General features: G+C 41.5%; 1 protein-coding gene across 1 annotated transcript; it reads left to right on the forward strand.

Moving 5' to 3' along the window:
- The first annotated feature begins 332 nt into the window (after window positions 1-332).
- On the forward strand, window positions 333-16,996 carry LOC126214955 (protein krueppel-like). Its single transcript, XM_049941591.1, has 3 exons — window positions 333-492; window positions 15,093-15,263; window positions 16,923-16,996. Exons 1-3 carry the CDS (start codon window positions 333-335, stop codon window positions 16,994-16,996), a joined length of 405 nt encoding a protein of 134 aa, XP_049797548.1.
- Window positions 16,997-21,176: the final 4,180 nt, after the last annotated feature.

A 21,176-nucleotide genomic window follows, 5' to 3' on the forward strand; every position in this document is an offset into this window, starting at 1 on the left:
TCTTATTGGTGTAGCAATTTTAATGGCCAGTAGTGTAGTATGTTATGTATTTTGTAAGACTTATTTATTATCATACTGTTAATTCTAGGACTTCCAAAAGCCATCATTTTGACGGCTCCGTGCAAAGAAAATGTAAATAAGTAAATGTACGTGCACAAGTTTGCAACTTTGGAAGGCACAAGTAATTTGTTGTTTAAAGGGAAGGAGTTAGTTTAGGTGCCTGACTATTTGGTGGTGCATTTGTAACTGTAGAATATGCACTGGTGTCAGTGCTGAACTGTACTGTCCGCTCACGTCTCCTGTTTTTCTTGTTTCTCCAAGGCTCATCGGTGATGTACTGCTGCACGATCTGCGGCCACAAATTCAAATCGCGGTCCACCGTCAGGTACCACTACTACTGTGGGGTCGAAAACAAGCCGCTGACCTGTGAGCTGTGCAAGAAGGGCTTCGTCAGCAAGTCCCACTACGAGTACCACATGAGGGACCACACAGGTGAGGCGGGAGCGAGCGACTGCGACAGTAACGGGAACCGACACCTGAACCGCATTTACTGCTGAATGGCCTCGGCTGGATTTTAGTTGTTTTTTGTGACAGATGCCATTAACAGGATTTCTTATGACTGCTGTTGCTGTACGGGTCATGGCAGACTGTTAGAATTTTTTGCAGTGCTTCATTCTTCCCAATACTGAAACAAAAGTACATTCATGGTCTTAAAATCCTCTGTGAGGAGGGGTTGAAGTTTGTTGGAAGTTACTAAATGCTCTCATTATCAGCCACTGGATGAATATAGTCTGGGTAATTTGTTCTACATTTTAAACGAAAGCAAATTTTTCATGCACCTGAATGTTTATGATGCCATATGTCCTGAACTGTGTGTTGTACAGTGATATAATTGTACAGATACATTCAGCGGTATCTGCAGATAGTGTCTGCAAAGTGTGTTGCGAATATAGTTAGTTGTAAAGAAGTAACAAATTACAGTGTAAAGCTTGATGGTCAAGTGCTACTGCACACCATTTTAACCAGATGCAAGGTTCTCACGTATTTAAACATCTATGACATCATATCTCCTGTGAACTGTTTTTCTTATTTATACAAATGAAAATCAGTTCCTGCATGTATGATAGATCATACACACACACACACACACACACACACACACACACATCCAAATGCCACTGACATGCACATAATCACAATCTCTGGTAGCTGAAGTGAGGCTGCATACAGCAGTGCATGATGGGAGAGACAACTAGCTGGTGGGGGTAAGTAGGAGGAGGGAGTGGAGACAGGCAGGTATAGTAGGTTAGGGGTGGCCTACATTGAAGTGCTGCTGGGGGGGGGGGGGGGGTCATGCAGGGACGAGGTGGAGAGAGGGTAGGGCAGTTAGGTGCAGTCGGGGGATCAGAAGGAGGACAGGGAAGAGGTGGGGTGGCGGGAAAGGAGAGAAGTGAAAAGAGCGGGCGTGATGGTGGAATGAGGGCTGTGTAGTGCTGGAATGGGAACAGAGAAGGGGCTGGATGGGAGAGGACAATGACTAACGAAGGTTTGAGGGCAGGAGGGTTACAGGAACATTGGATATATTGTAAGAAAAGTTCCCATCTGTGCAATTCAGAAAATCTGGTGTTGATGGGATAGATCTATATGGCACAGGCTGTGAAGCAGTCATTGAAATGAACGATGCCATGTTTGACAGCGTGCTCAGCAACAGGGTGGTCCACTTGTTTCTCGGCCACAGTTTGTCGGTGGCCATTCGTACGGACCGACAGCTTGTTGGTTGTCATGCTTGTCATGCCCACATAGAATGCAGCACAGTGGTTGCAGCTTAGCTTGTAGACCACATAACTGATTTCAGGGGTTGCCCTGCAATTGATGGGGTAGGTGATATTTGTGACCGGACTGGAGTAGGTGGTGATGGGAGGATGTACGGGACAGATCTTGCAACTAGGTCTATTGCAGGGGTATAAGCCAAGAGGTAAGGGATTGGGAGCAGGGGTTTTGTAAGAATGAATGAGGATATTGTGTAGGTTTGGTGGGTAGTGGAAGACCACTGTGGAAGGGGTGGGAAGGACAGTGGGTTGGGAAATTCTCATTTCAGGGCACAATGAGAGGTAGTCTAAACTCTGACGGAGAACCCTGATGGAGAATGTTATTCAGTTGCTCCAATCCTGGGTGGTACTGAGTCATGAGGGGAATGCTTCTCTGTGGCTAGACAGTGAGACTTAGGGAGATGTTGGGTGACTGGAAAGATAAGGCACGGGAGACCTGTTTTTGTACGAGGTTGGAAGGGTAATTGCGGTCTGTGAAGGCCTCAGTGAGACCCTCAGTATATTAGGAGAGGGACTGCTTGCAACTACAGGTGTGACAGACATGGGTGGCTGGGCTGTACGCAAGGGACTTCTTTGTATGGAATCGATGGCAGCTGTCGAAGTGTAGGTATTTCTGGTGGTTGATAGGTTTGGTATGGAAAGAGGTACCTGTGAGGTGGAGGTCAACGTCAAGGAAGGCAGCTTGTAGGGTTGATTAGGACCAGGTGAAACAAATGGGGGAGAAGGTGTTTCGGGAGGAATGTGGATAGGGTGTCCTCATCCTCGATCCAGATCACGAATCTGAACACTACCTTTCCCAACCACATCCTTCCTAATCACCATGACCAACTATATCCTTACCCATATTGTTTCTCCTTTGAAGGCATTACATACAAAGAAATCTGGGGTACAGCTATGGGCACTAGCATGGCACCGTCCTATGCTAACATATTCGTGGGCCATCTATACAAATTCTTCCTAAACTCACAGTTCAGATTCATTGATGACATCTTCATGATCTGAATCAAGGGTAGGAGACCCTATCCACATTCCTCCAAAACCTCAACACCTTCTCCCCCATTCTCTTCGCTTGGTGCTACTCAATCAGACAACCCACCTTCCTCAATGTTGTCCTCCACCTCAAAGATGACTGCATCAGTACCTCTGTCCATATTGAACATACGAGGGTCAGTCAAAAAGTAATGCCTCCTATGTTTTTTTCTACGTTTAATTGTCAGGAAATTTAAATGCAATTACATAGGTTGAAAACCACAACATTGAGGATCATTTTGTCATTTTTCAATGTAATCTCCGCCCATCTCTACAGTTTTGGTCCATCTTTGAACAAGGGCATGTATCCCAGCACGGTAAAAATCACAGCTCTGCTTCCTAAGCCATTGACGCACGGATGTTTTGACGGCCTCCTCATCTTCAAAATGAATCCCACGATGAGCTTCTTTTAGTGGCCCGAACAGATGGAAGTCTGATGGTGCCAGGTCAGGGCTGTATGGGGGATGAGGCAAAACTTCCCATCCAATTTTGACAATCTCGTCAGAGGTGTGACGACTGGTGTGTGGTCTTGCATTGTCATGCAAAAGAAGAACATCTGCCATTGATTTTGTTGGGCGAACTCGCTGAAGACGTGCTTTAAGTTTTTCGAGGGTTGTGACGTATTGAACAGAATTTATTGTGCATCCCTGCTCCAAAAAATCAACCAGAATCACACCCTCTGTATCCCAGAAAACTGTTGCCATAACTTTCCCTGCCGATCGCACAGTTTTGAATTTTTTCTTCCTCGGCGAGCTTGTGTGACGCCACTCCATTGACTGCCTCTTTGATTCGGGTTCAAAAAAATGCACCCATGTTTCGTCCCCGGTCACAATTTTTTTCAGAAACTCATCTCCCTCCAAACGGAAGCGCTGCAAGTGTTGGGAGGCTATTGTTTTCCTTGCCTCTTTATTCTGATCGGTTAACATTCTTGGAACCCACCGTGCACAAACTTTTGAGTACCCCAATTGTTTAATAATCGTGATCACACTGCCTTTACTAAGAGAAATAATGCGACACACTTCATCTGCAGTCACCCGACGGTCACCACGAATGATGTCATCAACTTGCTGAATGTTGTGTGGAGTCACTGCACTCACCGGCCTGCCGCTCCGCTTTTCGTCAGTCAACGGTGTTTGCCCTTCAGCTTCCTTACAACGACGAACCCATCGTCTAACAGTGCTGACATCCACTGTCACAACACCATACACCTTCTTCAGTCTTTCATGAATGCGTATGGGCGTTTCACCTTCTGCATTCAAGAATTCAATCACACAACGCTGTCCCAAACGAACATCGATGTCGGCCATCTTACAAACTTCTGCTGTGCTGCCACCTGTTGACACAGAAAGTTACTACTGCAGTGGATTGCAGAAGAAGGTTTGAGGAATGGCGCCAAATTCAAATTTTTCACTTAACTTAATTTCTTTAAGTAGAAAAAAAATGGGAGGCATTACTTTTTGACCGAACCTCGTACTAACCACCAGCAATACCTACACTTTGACAGCTGCACCCCATTCCACACCAAGAAGTCCCATCCGTACAGTCTAGCCACACATGACCATCACATCTGTAGTGTGAGCAGTCTCTCTCAGAATACACGGAGGGTCTCACTGAGACCTTCATAGACTGTACAAAAACAGATCTCCTGTGCCTTATCTTTCCAGTCATCCACCACCTCCCAAAGTACCACCGTCTGGCTGCAGTGGAGTCTTCCCCTCGCTTTTCAGTACCACACAGGATTGGAGTGACTGAATAACATTCTCCATCATGGTTCCAACTACATCACGTTGTACCTTTAAATGAGAAATGTCCTACCCACTATCCTTCCTACCCCTCCCACAGTGGTTTTCTGCCACCCATGACACATACACAATATCCTTGTCCATCCTTGCACACTCCTGCTCTCAGCTCCTTGCCTCACAGCTCATACAGGGGTATTCTGCTGCCCACCGAACCTGTGGTGTCACCGCTAGACACCACACTTGCTAGGTGGTAACTTAAATCGGCCGCGGTCCTGTAGTACATGTCGGACCCGCGTGTCGCCACTGTGTATTCGCAAACCTAGCGCCATCACATGGCAGGTCACAAGACACGGACTTGACCTCGCCCCAGTTGTACGGACGACATAGCTTGCGACTAGACCTACCAAGTATTCCTCTCATTTGCCGAGAGACAGATTAAATAGCCTTCAGCTAGTCCATCGCTACTACCTAGCAAGGCGCCATGTGTATCATTGCTAATTGCTTACTACTATGCAAGAGATGTATTTCAACAAGAAGAACATCATTAAAAGTTAAGTAATCTACCCAATACGTTCTTTTCTTTATAGTTTTTCATCCAGTCTCCTGTTTCAGAATTTACGCCCGTCTGCGTTAGTTTCGCGTGCACCTAGCCACTCATTGTGTCGAGACCTTAGGGAATCGACACAACAGAACCTACACAATATCCTCGTCCATCCCTGGACAACCCTGCTCCCAACCCCTTGCCTCACGGCTCATATCCCTTTAATACACCTAGATGCAAGATCTGCCCTATACATCCTCCCATTACCACCTACTCCAGTCCTCTCCTTACCAAAGGAATTCAGGGATTTCCATTGGCTCTTTCCCACTAATGTTATCAGGACTCTGTTTCTCTGCAATGGTCATCATAAAATGCCTTCCATTGTAGGAAAACTACTCACCATCGAAATTGACCTAGTCGACTCCAACCACCACCCATTTAAGAGGGATTGGGGAAAGATCGGCTCTTCATTTCCAGGCTGAACAAAAAATCATGCCGCTGCAACTGGGAACTGGTCCTCATGAGCACAATAGTGGACAGGACTAGCCATATGTGTAGTTGGGGACAGTATTATAAAGTATAATAGCCTTTAGAATTGTTAGTACCATCCCTGATGAGGAAAGAGAGAGATGTTGGACAAGATTGAAGAGAAAGAGCAGGTCATTCGAACACCAGGATGAGAAGGACCCACCTGTTATTGAGTGTGGATGGGACGGACATGAAGATTTGGGGGGAGGGGGGGGGGAGTGGCTATCAGAATGAGTAGGTGGTTGTAGAGAGTACACAGGCTGGCCCTATTCTGAGCAAGAACTAAATGCGCATTAAAAGATAGAGAACTGAAATGAATAGTGCAGTCAAGAAGTAGAAGAAAATGGGGATAGTCGAAAATTTGTGCTGGAGCATTATTCAAACCCGGATCTGCTTACTAAGCAGATGGTTTGACCACTGAGCCACTGGCAGCTAATACCATTAATTCCTTTGTATCTTAATTCGTAGTTGTTACAGGATCAAAATGATAGTGTACCTTTAAAAGGAGTGCAAGAGAAAGCACAATTGTCTGGCTAGCTACTGGCTCCACAGACAAATATTAGGTCACCATCTATCGAGTGTCCGAACACTCACTCGGCAGCAAAACTTGCCTAATAAAACAGGACTGGCTTGACACCTGTGCACAGGAACACCATTTTGGATTTTCTTAGCTTTCCACAGTGCAAGGAAAAACTTGGTTGGCCACCCTGCGTCACTAACTTCCAATTTCAGAAAACCAGCACCTACCTGCAATGGTTGTCAACTGACTCTTGATTTCACAGGCTCTGTACTGCTCCAAAAAATTATTTAATATTTGGGCCCTTCAGCCAATAAGAATGAGAGGCAGAATGCAGGCATTTCCGTCAGTCATTTCCCAGTCCTGTTTATGCTGTTTCCTTAAGGTGCAACTTCCAGCGAGGACTCGGAGAACTTTGTGTGTGACAGGCCAGACAAACATGTGGTTCCTGAAGAGGGGCAGCAGCCTTTTCAGTAGTTGCAGGGGCAACAGTCTGGATGATTGACTGATCTGGCCTTGTAACATTAACCAAAACGGCCTTGCTGTGCTGGTACTGCGAACGGCTGAAAACAAGGGGAAACTACAGCCGTAATTTTTCCCGAGGACATGCAGCTTTACTGTATGATTAAATGATGATGGCGTCCTCTTGGGTAAAATATTCCGGAGGTAAAATAGTCCCCCATTCGGATCTCCGGGCGGGGACTACTCAAGAGGACGTCGTTATCAGGAGAAAGAAAACTGGCATTCTACGGATCGGAGTGTGGAATGTCAGATCCCTTAATCGGGCAGGTAGGTTAGAAAATTTAAAAAGGGAAACGGATAGGTTAAAGTTAGATATAGTGGGAATTAGTGAAGTTCGGTGGCAGGAGGAACAAGACTTTTGGTCAGGTGATTACAGGGTTATAAATACAAAATCAAATAGGGGTAATGCAGGAGTAGGTTTAATAATGAATAAAAAAAATAGGAGTGCGGGTTAGCTACTACAAACAGCATAGTGAACGCATTATTGTGGCCAAGATAGACACAAAGCCCATGCCTACTACAGTAGTACAAGTTTATATGCCAACTAGCTCTGCAGATGATGAAGAAATTGATGAAATGTATGACGAGATAAAAGAAATTATTCAGGTAGTGAAGGGAGACGAAAATTTAATAGTCATGGGTGACTGGAATTCGTCAGTAGGAAAAGGGAGAGAAGGAAACATAGTAGGTGAATATGGATTGGGGGGAAGAAATGAAAGAGGAAGTCGCCTTGTAGAATTTTGCACAGAGCATAACTTAATCATAGCTAACACTTGGTTCAAGAATCATAAAAGAAGGTTGTATACCTGGAAGAATCCTGGAGATACTAATAGGTATCAGATAGATTATATAATGGTAAGACAAGAGATTTAGGAACCAGGTTTTAAATTGTAAGACATTTCCAGGGGCAGATGTGGATTCTGACCACAATCTATTGGTTATGAACTGCAGATTGAAACTGAAGAAACTGCAAAAAGGTGGGAATTTAAGGAGATGGGACCTGGATAAACTGAAAGAACCAGAGGTTGTAGAGAGTTTCAGGGAGAGCATAAGGGAACAATTGACAGGAATGGGGAAAAGAAATACAGTAGAAGAAGAATGGGTAGCTCTGAGGGATGAAGTAGTGAAGGCAGCAGAGGATCAAGTAGGTAAAAAGACGAGGGCTAGTAGAAATCCTTGGGTAACAGAAGAAATATTGAATTTAATTGATGAAAGGAAAAAATATAAAAATGCAGTAAATGAAGCAGGCAAAAGGGAATACAAACGTCTCAAAAATGAGATCGACAGGAAGTGCAAAATGGCTAAGCAGGGATGGCTAGAGGACAAATGTAAGGATTTAGAGGCTTGTCTCACTAGGGGTAAGATAGATACTGCCTACAGGAAAATTAAAGAGACCTTTGGAGAGAAGAGAACCACTTGTATGAATATCAAGAGCTCAGATGGCAACCCAGTTCTAAGCAAAGAAGGGAAAGCAGAAAGGTGGAAGGAGTATATAGAGGGTTTATACAAGGGTGATGTACTTGAGGACAATATTATGGAAATGGAAGAGGATGTAGATGAAGATGAAATGGGAGATAAGATACTGCGTGAAGAGTTTGACGGAGCACTGAAAGACCTGAGTCGAAACAAGGCCCCGGGAGTAGACAACATTCCATTAGAACTACTGATGGCCTTGGGAGAGCCAGTCATGACAAAACTCTACCATCTGGTGAGCAAGATGTATGAGACAGGCGAAATACCCACAGACTTCAAGAAGAATATAATAATTCCAATACCAAAGAAAGCAGGTGTTGACAGATGTGATAATTACCGAACTATCAGTTTAATAAGTCACAGCTGCAAAATACTAACGCGAATTCTTTACAGACGAATGGAAAAACTGGTAGAAGCCGACCTCGGGGAAGATCAGTTTGGATTCCGTAGAAATGTTGGAACACGTGAGGCAATACTAACCTTACGACTTATCTTAGAAGAAAGATTAAGGAAAGGCAAACCTACGTTTCTAGCATTTGTAGACTTAGAGAAAGCTTTTGACAACGTTAACTGGAATACTCTCTTTCAAATTCTGAAGGTGGCAGGGGTAAAATACAGGGAGCGAAAAGCTATTTACAATTTGTACAGAAACCAGATGGCAGTTATAAGAGTCGAGGGGCATGAAAGGGAAGCAGTGGTTGGGAAAGGAGTGAGACAGGGTTGTAGCCTCTCCCCGATGTTATTCAATCTGTATATTGAGCAAGCAGTAAAGGAAACAAAAGAAAAATTCAGAGTAGGTATTAAAATTCATGGAGAAGAAGTAAAAACTTTGAGGTTCGCCAATGACATTGTAATTCTGTCAGAGACAGCAAAGGACTTGGAAGAGCAGTTGAACGGAATGGACAGTGTCTTGAAAGGAGGATATAAGATGAACATCAACAAAAGCAAAACGAGGATAATGGAATGTAGTCAAATTAAATCGGGTGATGCTGAGGGGATTAGATTAGGAAATGAGACACTTAAAGTAGTAAAGGAGTTTTGCTATTTAGGGAGTAAAATAACTGATGATGGTCGAAGTAGAGAGGATATAAAATGTAGACTGGCAATGGCAAGGAAATCGTTTCTGAAGAAGAGAAATTTGTTAACATCGAGTATAGATTTAAGTGTCAGGAAGTTGTTTCTGAAAGTATTTGTATGGAGTGTAGCCATGTATGGAAGTGAAACATGGACGATAACCAGTTTGGACAAGAAGAGAATAGAAGCTTTTGAAATGTGGTGCTACAGAAGAATGCTGAAGATAAGGTGGGTAGATCACGTAACTAATGAGGAGGTATTGAATAGGATTGGGGAGAAGAGGAGTTTGTGGCACAACTTGACTAGAAGAAGGGATCGGTTGGTAGGACATGTTTTGAGGCATCAAGGGATCACAAATTTAGCATTGGAGGGCAGCGTGGAGGGTAAAAATCGTAGAGGGAGACCAAGAGATGAATACACTAAGCAGATTCAGAAGGATGTAGGTTGCAGTAGGTACTGGGAGATGAAGAAGCTTGCACAGGATAGAGTAGCATGGAGAGTTGCATCAAACCAGTCTCAGGACTGAAGACCACAACAACAACAACAGGTGTCAGAAATCCCTCCGTAGAAAGAACATACAAGTTGGCACTTCCTGAGAAACAAACTTTATTCCAATTAAACCTGTATTTCCAACCAAAATACAATGTTCTACCTGAAATGTAAAAGACACTTCGATCATTCCGGCAAATTGCGAAATGTGAATGCTCACGACACGGTGACGAACAGAGGCAAAGAGGACCTCATAGTGAGTCTTGGTCGACATGTAACATGCAGTAGTTATCAGTCGTAACATCTGTCAACAAAATTTGCAGTTGGGGCCACAGAAAGTGGCGAGAGATAATATACCGCTCAGTGATGCTCAAAAACTTGTTTTTATCAGTTGAAATACAGATGAAAGTACAGTCTGAAAGGTAGAACAATGAGCAAAAAATTAGAGGATAATGCTCAATAAAACTCCTTAATGAGATTTGCAAGTAGAATGTAGAAAAAGGAAAAATACTCTTTGTATGCTTCTGTTTATCAGCTTCCCATTGTGATATGCTAAAGGAAGTTGCTGTTTGTGCTTTTGTGAAGTACGTCCTTTATATTCTTGTTTTATCATTAGTGTGTTTCATTCCTTACATTATCCTTCAAGTGTTGTTTTTTTGTCACAGTTCAGTGAAGCCCAGCATCATTTTCTTGCAGGAGACTTGCCGTTCAAGTGTGACGTCTGTGGGAAAGGATTCAAGCAGAAGACAAAGCTTACACGGCATACAATCGTACACACAGGTAAGGGAAGTTCGGTAACGTACGCTCCCTGTCACAGCTGGCTGCTGCTGAGTCTGAGCTTCCACATACAGTGCATTTTGTTGTTGTTGTTGTTGTTGTTGTTGTTGTTGTTGTTGTTTGACACACTTCTTCATACTACTGTGTCCTGTGCCAGTTCTTCACATCTGCAACCTACATCCACTTCAATGTACTCACTTGGACTCCCTCTACAATTTTCACTCCTCACATTTCCCTCCAATACTTAACTGATGATTTCTTCATGCCTCAGGATGTATCCTATCAATCAGACCTTTCTTCTATCTAGGTTGTACCAAAAATTTTCTTTTTTTCAATCCCTGATGCAAAGAGGGGGTCTTTTAAGTTTAACATTTGTGTCTGTCTGAGGCATTGTTGTTCCCAAATTAAAGGGCTGATTTTAATTTGGTATTTTTTATTTGAAAGCTGGTTTAATCGGGATTGTTCTTAGCTATGTTCCACGAAAGTGAAACGTTTTCCACCAGTGTGCTCTCTTGATATACACTACATAATATATAAGAGCTATACCAAGTTACATAATACCAAATTGTTGAACTCAAAAAGATCTGAATAGAAGTTTGTTCTTGCAGACTTTTTTGTAGTTCTTTTTGAGGTCTACAATTCAGCACTAAATCAAATAATTTACCTTAATAGCTTAGGCAGCCTATTGCAAGAGAGCACAATGGCAGTCCACTTTCTTCAGACCTGATTTAGAATTAGAACGATTGTCACTGCTTGTTGCTTATGTTACGTACAGTAGCTCAGTAATACTACACATTGGTTACTGAGTATATGCGTTAATGAAAAACATGGTAAAATACGAGGATAGTGTTTAATACATTTTAATTACTAGTAGTATCTACAGGTGATAAGTGCAAAGTATTCTAAATGTAAAAATATTTTTAAATAATGAATACAGTATGGTATGGATTGTGATACGGTATGGTATGGATGGTGTACTACAGTACAGACTGCAACAAAAACAAACCAATGGTAAAATAGAATTACAGTGTTAAATGCACTTTATTACTAATAGTATTTGTCTGAAAGTGGGGGTAGTATATCGATCATATTGTGTCTACAAGTAAAATATAAATGTTGATTGTATCATGTCTACTAGTAAAATATTAAGTGTAAAATGCATTAAATAAAACTTAAATTAAAAATAAAAAAGATACAAAAAACTGCTAAAAAGAAAAAATATATTTATTGCCCCTTTATTTATTAAGAAGCAATATTTTGACCCAACCATTGTCGCATCAGGTGACTGCTAAGTAAATAAAATAAAAATATGTGAAAATGAAAAAGTATGAAATTTAAATAAAATTAGCTCCAAAAAAATTGCAATGTAGACACAACCATCAATGATGCTTGCCCTCACACAACTGCCCGTTCGTGTCACCACTCTTGGTCACGCCTCAGTCACTGCGCACCATGCAACTCATGCTCGCGTTTTAATGAAGCGTGAGGTGGTATGCTATTGTCAAACTGCTGCAGGACATAGCCTTCATAAGACAGATTAATGCATGAAATTACGTTCATACGTAATTATGTAAGGATGTGGTATAAAATTAATAGGTATAACTCTACTGTTTAACAAAGTTAGCCTAATTAAAGACAGATTAGTTTTCATATTTTACATAATAAGTAATTATAACTAACTATTTTGAGATGTGGATGTGGGGCATGCAGGACTGGAAGAGATAGTGTGAAACAGAAGAGGCCTATAGCCAGCAGTAATGAAAGTATGCTGTTCTAGAAAGGATAGCTGCTGCTAATGTCCCTCCATCAACAAACTGACAATTCCTTCAGGACATGTCGTATGGACCACTCCCATCTTTTAGCCAAGTTGCACCATAATTTTCCTTTTTCTCCAATTCAGTTCAGTACTTTCTTATTAGATATATGATCTACCTGTCATATCTTCAGCATTTGTTCCCAGGTAGCCAGCCTATATGGGAAGGATTTTTTGGTGTGACAGGGATGACAGCTGTCAAAATGCAGGTACTGTTGGTGGTCGGTGAGTTTAATGTGGACAGAGGTGTGGATGGAGCCATCAGAGGGGAGGAGGTCAATGCATAGGAAGGTGGCATGCTGAGTTGAAGAGGACCATGTAAAGAGGAAGGGAGAAAAAGTGCTGAGGTTGTGAAGGAACAAAGATAGAGTGTCTTGGCCCTGGGTCCAGATCATGAAGATATCGTCAATGAACCTGAACCAGACTAGGGGTTTGATGTTTTGGGAGGCTAGGAAGGCCCATAGAAAAGTTGGCGTAGCAAGATGCCGTGCTGGTGACCATGGCTGTGCCACAGATTTGTTTATATACCTTCCCTTCAAATGAGAAGTAGTAGTGGATTAGCATAAAGTTAGTAAGGTATGTGAGGAATGAGTTAGTGGGTTTGGAGTCTGAAGGACATTGGGAAAGGTGGTGTTCAATACTGGTAAGGCAGGGGCATGAGAGATGTGGGTTATAGGGAGATGGGATCCAGGAGGTAGAGGAGTGGGTGTGGTGGAGAGTTGGTGAAGGAAGTGGTTGGTGTCTTACAGTCTCATCATCAAACCTTGACATTTTGATTTCTTCTCCCTGAACCTGAATTTCTTCTGCAAATAATTTTTCCTTGACTGCTTCCTCAGTTTACATTTTGAATAATGCAGGGGATATGCTACAAGCCTGTCTTATGTGATAGAAATCATCAGTTGAAATTATCAAAAATTAAGGTTGAGATATGCAAGTGATTTAATTGGAACAGCAAACCAGCAGATATCTCCAGGACATAGAACTTCATTGGAAAATACAAAGAAAATAACTGATTTTTAATGTACTTATCATTGGATGTAGAAGTATTATGTCCTGGGATAGTACATGTAAATAACGTGACAACTTTTTGACTTTGATCTTTTCAATGCTTTAGGTAGTACCTGTTACAGCTACACTCAGAACTACATTTCACTCTCACATCCAAGACAACACATATTAGTGACAAATAATTGCCATGTACCACCTGCCTCGAGATAACAGGGTGTTTGTGTTGTCCTCATCATTTCATCATCATTCATGAAAGTGGTGAGATTGGACTGAGCAAAGGCTGGGAATTTGTATAGGTGCTGATAACTGCACAATTGAGTGCCCCACAATCCAAACATCATTATAAGTGCCATGTACTGACAAGTATTAATATGATATTGAACTTTCTTCAACAGAATTGGAACTAAAGAATAACTAATTGCCAGGTGCAGCTGCTCCTGATCTAAAGCAATTTTACCCTTCCGTTATTTAACCATGTACTTTAATAAACTTGTAGTGGAAAATTACAAGTTCAGAAACATGTAAAAAAAGGCTTCAAGTGTGCAATAAACAGGAAGATGTTTTCCATAAAATGATTTCTTTTCTGTGCGAAATTTTACACAATTTAATCTAATAACCCTATAGCTGTAGATAATGATAAATTACTTCATAATTACACTATGATATTAACTGCTATTATTTTTACATGGACTCTTCAAAAGTTCAGTATTTTAGTTCACTTAGCTTTTTCATTACATTATTGTACTTCCAGAATGAGATTTTCACTCTGCAGCGGAGTGTGCGCTGATATGAAACTTCCTGGCAGATTAAAACTGTGTGCCCAACCGAGACTCGACTGTGGCTAAGCCATGTCTCCGCAGTATCCTTTCTTTCAGGAGTGCTAGTTCTGCAAGGTTCGCAGGACAGCTTCTGTAAAGTTTGGAAGGCAGGAGACGAGATACTGGCAGAAGTAAAGCTGTGAGTACTGGGCGTGAGTCGTGCTTCGGTAGCTCAGATGGTAGAGCGCTTGCCCGCGAAAGGCAAAGGTCCCGAGTTCGAGTCTCGGTCGGGCACACAGTTTTAATCTGCCAGGAAGTTTCATTATTGTACTTACCCTTAAACTGATCTAATGCTATTTTGTCGTAAGTCTACATAAAACAGTCACATTGAAATGATAAACTGTTAAGTTCCTGGCAAAATATGAAGAGACTTTGCAGTAGTCGTGACTTTCCATTGAGTACTACACTAGTTACATGAATTGTGTTGCAAACCAGTCTGTTAGATTACAATTTGTAGTCTGGTTTCTGTTCAAGTTCTAAATAACTTTTCACTTCCTGTTTTTTTATTCATGATCAATTCAGAGGCTTAAGCTCTGTAGTCCAGTCGAAACTGACAAAAACTTAAGAAAAACATTGTATATGTATATAATAACTTTTGTAGCTTCTCGCAGCATAATACATTGACTGAGTGAGGCAGTGGATTGGTCAGCACATTGGACACACATTTGGGAGGACAACAGTTCAAATAATGTCCTACCATCCTGAATAGTTTTCCCAAATTTCCCTAAACTGCTGTGTCCTTTTGAAAAAGGCACAGCCAATTTCCTTTCCCATCATTTCATAACGTGAGCTCGCAATCCGTCTCTAATAACTGAGCTGTCGATGGGATGATCTTCCTCCTGGGATAATACTTCAAACTGGTACACTGTTTCTGTAAGATAATGTTCCATTTCCAGTGAGTGTAATATCTGTGGCACTGTTTCTGTCGACAGACGATCGTAAGTTCAAGTGCTCTACGTGCGGGAAACATTTTGCCGAAGCTTCGAACCTGAAGGTTCACTCGAGATTGCACACGGGTGAGAGGCCGTACAAGTGTGACCAGTGCGGACGGAGCTTCAACGAGAGAGCCAACTACAACAAGCATGTCCGCAGCATTCATACAAGTATGTATCAACGACTGCCTGCCACAGTGAGCACAGTCAAATTTTCTAGTCAGATACTACAAATGCACTTCTTTTTATAGTAATTTTGGCTGCTGTACATGTATTGTACCCTACAGACTGAGCCCAAATGAAAGTTACTCAGGTACTGTGATATCTTGTTGTAGCAGGGATTCATAGTTATAAAAAATTTTTTGAAGGACATCATCTTTATGCCAGTGACTGTTATAAGTTTTTATTAAACTATTGCGATTTCGGCCTCAGGTCATTATGAAGTGCTGCTGAAAAATACAGAATGTTTAAAAAAATTATTTTACAGTTTCATTATGTATCTCATCATTGTGCCGATTATACAAGACATTTTAACTATGTAGCCATGTTACTTACATATTATGGCTTTAAGCCATGTCGACGTAATGTAAGCGGACACATTTGTATGTCGTTGTCAATACTGTTAAATACACTCGTGACGACGTTACAGAGTGCGAGCACACATATTCAAATATTGTAAAACAACATAATCTGTAAGTGCAGATGTTCGTTAAACCATCACTAGTCAGACATGCATTAGACCACAGCTGCAGACTACTGTTTGCGGGCTACTAATAACCATTTTGGAATGTAAACGGATTACAGATATGGTTTAGCTATGTGTGGAACGCCATTTCAGTCCAACGACTGACTGGTTCTAGTTTCTGATTGCTGAGACAGGACGGCCCAGAATGTTGGAGGATAACCATTTATTTATTTATTTATTTATTCCATCTGATCTGATGGTATGCAGTGTGTTACAGATGTTGGAAAATATCAGTTAACATTGTTAATATATGTTAACGTATAGTATCCTAATGTATTATATTGCAAAGATTGGTTATGTTTACTTCACTCCATTGCTCAATGTTTTCAATTTAACATAAATAGCAAGATTACTGTCCTAGTGAAGCGATTACGGTATTTCCGGTGCCCGGCACAGTGATCCTTCCTCGTGCCGGTCACGTGTGGTTCACCGGAATCTTGTCGACGAGTATGCCTGCCGCCACACTACGGGCAGGTCAGTATCAGGCCACCGTCACACCCGAATGCCCCAGAAATCTTGATATTGCATGACAGCTGTTATATTAACAGTGAACCTGTGTTGTCTGAGACAGAAGATGAACTTTGAAAATTTACTATTATTCAATATAGGGAACACCTAAAGTTGTCACGAACACAAAACACATGTGTGACAATGCAAATAATATACCATTTGTTAAGTTGACGGTAGAATTGTGAGTTATTTGTTGAAATTTGGTGTAGCAGTTTTGGATTCTAAGGAAATTATGACAAATTTGGAGAAGAAGTTTGAGACAACAATGCTCTCACAAACGTAAAGAACATTATCACACTGAAAGCTGACACCATGTGTGCCATTGTACTGTCTGCCTGTTGTGCTGATAAAGTGAAAGACGGAAGAACTTAAAAGCGCAAGTTTGAAAATAGGCCTGAAAATAAATTATAATAAAATGAAAATAGTGTATAACCACTGTACTGAAAAGACAATGATTGGAAAGATATAGACATATGAGTCAAAATGACTTGGAGGTTTTTCAGTGAACCAAATAGGGTTTTGAAAACTACTCTGCTAGTGGGTTTGGAAAGGAAATTTAAGACTCTATATTACAGGTGTGAGTTGGGAAGTGCTGGGACAGATATGGGAACTAGAGAGGGTTGAGGGATCAGATTCACCTTGCACTTAAATTACCAGAAAGCTCAATTACTATGCAATTACAGGAATGCAGAACAATCACTGGAAGGAGCCACATCCGTCAAAAATCTGGGCATATGCATACGGAGCATTTTAAAGTGGAACAGTCACGTGAAAGTAATTGCGGATAAGGTGTAGGACTTCATCAATTACAAGAATTATCAGGAAGTGCAGTGTACTCACAAATGAGGTGGACTGAGAAACTTTCTTTTGACCAATATTTAAACATTGGTTTTCAGTCTGGGATATGCATCAGGTAGGAATGAGTGATATGAATGAGTCAGAGAAGATCCAGAGAAGAGCAGTGTTTTGTCACAGGCTCTTTCACAAAATGTGAATGCTTCATGATGGTACTCAGCTGTCTCCAGTGGCAGACAGTATGAGAGAGGCTTTGTGCATCACCGTGTGGTTAGCTTTTAAAGTTCCGAGAGCATACACTCCTAGACGAGTCGACCGATATATTAATTCCTGCTATGTATACCTCGCAAAAAGACTGCAGAGATAAAATTGGAAAGATTTGAATTTACACCGAGTCGTACGAGCAATCATTTTTCCTGTAGATAATTCATGACTGAAACAGGAAAAGTGACGCTGGTACAAAAGTACCCTCAGCCACACACTGTAAGGTGGCTTGCAGAGTATAGATGTAGACGTACCATTTGCCGATTGCAGCACGTGAGAGCTTCACACCGTACTGAACTACAAAAGTCTGAAATTGATTAGAGTGACATGATCCAAATCGCCTACGGATTGTGACTTTGAGTATTATGACACAATTACGTGGGTTTAGTGTTAATTTTGAATCTTCCCACTAGTGTTCTGGCAGTTTCGTAGTCCGGCAGCAGTTAACGACAGCAGGGGAGCATTCCACAGTAGCGCCCGACACTTACGAGCCTATAAAATGGAGATGTGTAATTGAAATCCTAACTGCTGAACAAATTGTGCTAATTGAAACCTGTCGACACTCACTAAAGTGTACAGAGACGGTACAGGAGTTGTGAGTAATGTTAGGCTGTGAGCAGTTGCGTTTCAGCAAGGCTGGAAAGAGAGTGCACAGCAGGCAATATCCTGGTCAACACTGGAATCTCTCGTAACAGGCAGTGCTCCGATCGACTCGTCAGCTACAACGGGCAGATTGCAACCGAGGAAGGATTGCGTTTCTGAGTGCGGTGCTGTAGCGTTACCACAAAGTTCGTGTGAGATGGGTCCTGCAGATTTTTACACGACACAAAAACCCTGCCACAATGCAAAATTGTTGGTACGTCCTGGACTGATAAGACGACAAAGGTGACAATTTTACGTACACTGTTATCACTGGGAATGAGATTTGGTGTCACCACTATGAGGCAGAATCTGCTAGACAGTGCACAGAGTGGCAGTTCGTTAGAGAGCAAAGTGACAAGTACGGTCTTGTGGGACAGTTGAGGTGTGCTTCGTAGGATCTCTTGGAGACTCAAAAAATTGCTAATTCTGAATACTACGTGATGACCTTGACTAGGCTGAAAGCTCACATTTCCAGAGCCTGGCCAGAGTAGAAGAAAAACTTCCACTTCCAGTGGGACCCACAACATTTTTGTAACTCAGGAACTTGTTGCCAAATATGTCTGAACTCACCTATGACATCAACTTTTGCACCTTCAGTTTTCCAGCTCCTTGAGCCATTTTCCACATTCATTTGAAGCCACTGCCAAATCTGTAAGACCACTTAGTCTCAACTGATTTAGATTTTTTGAATGCCGAGTACAGGCTCCAGTTTGTCTTTGCCAAAAATGCATAGTTAAAGGATGTGAATATGCAGAAAAATGGCAACGTGTAGCTGAAATTTTATTCCATTTAACTGTGTTAATGTTTTGTAATTAGGTATAAGTAAAACACAACCAGTAGGTCGAACACAACTTTATTCCACAGAAGCGTTAACAACTTGAACACATATTTAAGTAAAATTCAGCAGGAATCAATTACGTATACAAAGAGTTGTAGCAATACACATAAAGAACTGAGGCCAGGCATAGCTTGGCTGACCTTAAATAGCCCGTAGCGGGCTCTGGCAGTGGACACACACACGCACACACACACACACACTGTCTGAGCTGCCCTCTGCAGATGACATAGCACAGCTGCGTGTGCATCCTTTTGAAAGTAAAAGTACGCACACGCGTCACTGCATGACATGTTTTCCATATCTGTTGTAGTTTCTGTGAAAATAAATGTTAGGCTTTAATTTGACAATAATCATCATAGCTTGCGATATAGAATTCATTATATGAATTCATGTGGGTATCTCAGTTTTCATGAATATTAGTGTATCAGTAATAGCTCTCAAAAAGTATGTAATTTTTGTACTCAGCTTGCTTAGCTGTTATTTGCTGTAACAGTCCATTCATAATTTTAAATAACTCATTGAGGTTACAGACATGTCCTTACATGCCTTCCTTCTTGTACTTCAATGTGTAGCTTGCAATTTGTTGTTGATTGTTAACATAATCTAATTTTAAAAATATCACTCGTCCCTCCTATCGTATTTTCTTTTCACACAGATGAGCGTCCATATGCATGTGAAATGTGCGGCAAGTGCTTTGCCCGGTCGGAAAACCTGAAAGTCCACCTGAGGCGACACAAGGGAATCCGCCCTTATGAATGCCCAGTCTGCAGTCTGACTTTTTCGTACAAGAAGGACATGACGAGGCATATGCCAATACATGACCGTGAGTATTTAAAGCCATTCAACCCACACTAAGGCGTGCAGCATAACTTGTTATTCCGCTGTAGGTTTAATGCTGCTTCAGGTGATGTCTGAGAAATTGTCACATTTTACTTGCCATTAGTGTAAATAAGGAACATTATCAGTATGTACTAACTAGGTAAGTTTATTTTATTTGATTTATTTTCTGAATATGAAAAAATTGTGCTCCAAAACATCTCAGTTGTGCAGTGTGTAACTTATTCAAAGCGTTTTTTTATATACTGCATTTGGTGTTTTGCATTTGGTTAATAAGAGAAATCTTTGGTTGTTGTCCAGCATGCTACAGATAGTTGTCTGCTTGAGAAAAACAAATCTTTTAGAGTCATTCCACACTACTGGCTTGTGTATTATTGATACTCATGCAATATGCTAATCTTACTGGAGATTGGAACCTCTTAAAGCTGAATGGGTAAGTTAGTTGAAATGAGTGGTAATACTGGATTGCCTTTTCCTTTCTCGATTAATACTGCCAATTTTATGATGTTAATAATCTCTTTGCAAGGGCGTACTGGGAACATTGACTGAAGTTAGGAATTCTGTTGTGAAGTTTACACATTTATCTTGGTTCCTCATCTTGTCAGTTGTTTTGTATACATTTTTCTTTCTTTAGTGCCATATTATATATTTGCTGATTTATTTATTGATCAACGTCATTTTTGTTGCTAAACTTATTACAAAACTGTTCTCAGTTTACGTAGTTTTGCTCTATAAGTGGAGACACATTTTTGATGAGTTGTTACTGTCTCTTTACAACATTGCACAATTCTTCAGTTAAGACAATTTTGTCCTGCCACCTATATCATCCTCCGTCTCCCCCTCCCCCTTCATTTCCTCCTCCCCCTCCCCCCTCTCTATCCATCCCATCCTTTCTCTCTCTCTCTCGCTCTCTCTCTCTCTCTCTCTCTCTCTCTCCTCTCTCTATCAATCTCAGCTTTCTACAGCCATATCAATCAGCATATGTAGCCCTCGCAATTCAGGTCAGTAATGCAGGCCGCTGCTGCTCCCATAACATGCATGTCGTGCAGGGCAATCTACACGTCAGAAGCTGAAAAACCCAGTTCTTTCCTGTATCTGTGGGAGCTGAACCATGCCTAGCAGAGCGCAGTGGTGTTATAAACTCATCTTCTTGTTGAGGACAGCATAAGTTGTATTCTAGCTGTGGAATGATTTAGCTGAACACAGTTACCGAATGCATCTAAGAACGCTCGACCAACAGACCAGTATTAAAATGACAGTGTCTCTGTGGACACGGAGGGAGATGTGGAGAGAGAGAGAGAGAGACCACATCTGTAAAACACACTAAACCAAAGTAGATTTGTGATCTGCAAATTGCAAACTAAAAACAGCTGTAGTTTTTTTTAGAATGAGTGCATGCTACAATCCTCTTTTCATTCCTCTGTATTTGCGTTATGGAACAGTCCTCAATATT

This window comes from Schistocerca nitens, chromosome 12 (genome assembly GCF_023898315.1).
Source record: "Schistocerca nitens isolate TAMUIC-IGC-003100 chromosome 12, iqSchNite1.1, whole genome shotgun sequence".
In the NCBI taxonomy this organism is placed as follows: domain Eukaryota; kingdom Metazoa; phylum Arthropoda; class Insecta; order Orthoptera; family Acrididae; genus Schistocerca; species Schistocerca nitens.